Here is a 2,184-nt window from a genome sequence, read left to right on the forward strand (position 1 = left end):
CGTACATACACATACATACACACATAAATACGTGCGTGCGCACGCGGGGATACGGGTTTGTGTTGTGTTTGTGGGGAGGAGGTTGTGGGGGGCGGGTGAAGGTGTAGGGAAAGTAAAGATGTGTGTGTGTGGGGGGGGGGGTTTACACAGCAATCACACAAGGGGGAAAAACACACCCACCACCACTCACCCATCGGCTTATAGAAAACCGCATGAACATGCGTCCGCCTGACACTCCACGACAAGGTCACTCGTACCACCCTTACCAGGGGGGTTCCGTTCTGTACTATACAATGCCGTACACCTCACATCCTACCCGTACACCTCACATCAGGGGTTTACCCGGCTGTTCCAGGCCCCCCCCAGACCCCTCCCGCCCCTCCCCCCCTTTTCCCCCTCCTGCCCCACCTGCATCTGGCTCAGCACGAAGACCTCCGTGAAGGGCTGCGGCTTGTTGGCGGCGGCGGGGGACTCTAACCGCCCCGCCACGTTCACCAACGCGCTGCCGTACTGCGGGTGGTCAGGATAGGACAGTTCAGGACAGGACGGTTAGCCCGAGGGGGGGGAGGGAGGCAGGTTAGCCCACGTGGGGCGGTAGGGAGGAGCCGGGGACGAGGGGGGGGAAGGGAGGGGGACAGACGAACCACGAACGAGTGAAGCTGATGCCAAGGAAAGAGAAGCAGGGGGAAGGGGAGGGAGGGGATGTGCACAAACCCAAAGAGCTACTACCGCCCCCCCACCGCCTCTCACACATACATACACGGGCTGCCTCACCAACGAACAGGGACGATACTTGGTGGTGCTACGGTACTACTACTACGAATTCGAGCAGCATGTCTTACACTGCATCAGCACTTACAAATCCGAGCGGCTGGCACTGCACGTCGACCACCTCGTGGGTCACCTTCCAGCCCGCGTGCATGTGCGCCACCGACTGCAGCTTGGCCAGAATGGCGTCGCAACCCACCGTAGAGTCGCCGTCGTAGCGCAGCGTCTGAAGCGGGTGGGCGTGTATGTATGTATGTATGTATGTATGTATGTATGTATGTATGTATGTATGTATGTATGTATGTATGTATGTATGTATGTATGTATGTATGTATGTATGTATGTATGTATGTATGTATGTATGTATGTCAGGGTACACAGTGTTAGGGGGGTGTATGTACTACCGGTATGATGATGTGTGGGACAGGAGGGGGGCATATCTTCACCCTGCAACCTCACCCCACCCCCTCACCCCCCCAACCCCTTCTCTCACAAGCAAGAGACATGTACATGAGACCACAGACCCGCAGCTAGGACCAACATCTACCTAGCGACCAAACGGGGCCGCCACCACCACCACCACCACTACCCCACCACTTCCCTCCGAAACCAGTTCCCCCACCCTACTGCCCCCTCACCGACTCGGCGGAGTACAGCGGCGCCAGGTCCCGCAGCCGAACCACCCCGGCGTTCAGGAGCGCGTAGTAGTTGTGGGCGAACACGATGGCGATCTCGTCCAGCTTGTCGTGCGGATTGAAGACGCACTGCATGAAGTCCTTCAGGCTCACGGAGGGGTCGGAGGCGGAGGTCTGTAGCCCGGACGAGGGAGGAACGGAGAGGGGGGAGGGGGAAAGAGGAGGAGGGGGAAAGAAGGGGAGAAGGGGTTGGGGTGAGCGAGGTATGGGGGCAGCGGCAGCGCTAGTGGTGGTGGTGGTGGCGGTGGTTGTGAAGCGCACGTGTCGGGTTGTGTGTTTCACTCGCCCGTCATGATGACAGGCGCTTGCGGACCCTACGTCGTGTGTGCGCGTCGGTGCGTGTCGGTGCGTGTCGGTGTGTGTGTTTCACCCTCCGGCCCATCCCCGTGGAGTGTGACTGTTGCGCCTTCCCCCCCCCCTACGCCGCTCTTCTCGAAGCGTGTGCTCCTCACCGCACCACCACCACAAGCACCCCGGAACTAACCCTGGCCCTCTCTTCCTCTCCCTTTTCCCGCCCCTTCCCCTCCCCCTTTTTGGGGGACGCTGCCCCCAAAAGCCCTTTCCAGCAGATTCGAAACTCCAATGACCACATGATCCATCCACTCCACCGAAATTTCCCTTCCTTCCCTCCCCACCCCCCTCCCCACCCCTTCCCCCGCTCCCCTCCCGAACCACCTTGGTGATGAAGGGGTGGCCCAGCAGCATCTCCGCAGTCGGTCGC

General features: G+C 59.9%; 1 protein-coding gene across 1 annotated transcript in view; it reads right to left on the reverse strand.

The window, feature by feature from the left end:
* mapkk1 (mitogen-activated protein kinase) overlaps nucleotides 1-2,184 on the reverse strand; it is a gene marked incomplete at both ends in the record, with an annotated part of 7,154 nt that overhangs the window by 2,302 nt on the left and 2,668 nt on the right. Inside the window, 3 exons of the mRNA XM_002958240.1 lie at nucleotides 409-510; nucleotides 860-994; nucleotides 1,407-1,577. Coding sequence (XP_002958286.1) covers nucleotides 409-510; nucleotides 860-994; nucleotides 1,407-1,577 — 408 coding nt within the window. The remainder of the gene's footprint in view (nucleotides 1-408; nucleotides 511-859; nucleotides 995-1,406; nucleotides 1,578-2,184) is intronic.

The sequence above is a fragment of the Volvox carteri genome (assembly GCF_000143455.1).
Source record: "Volvox carteri f. nagariensis unplaced genomic scaffold VOLCAscaffold_89, whole genome shotgun sequence".
NCBI lineage: Eukaryota > Viridiplantae > Chlorophyta > Chlorophyceae > Chlamydomonadales > Volvocaceae > Volvox > Volvox carteri.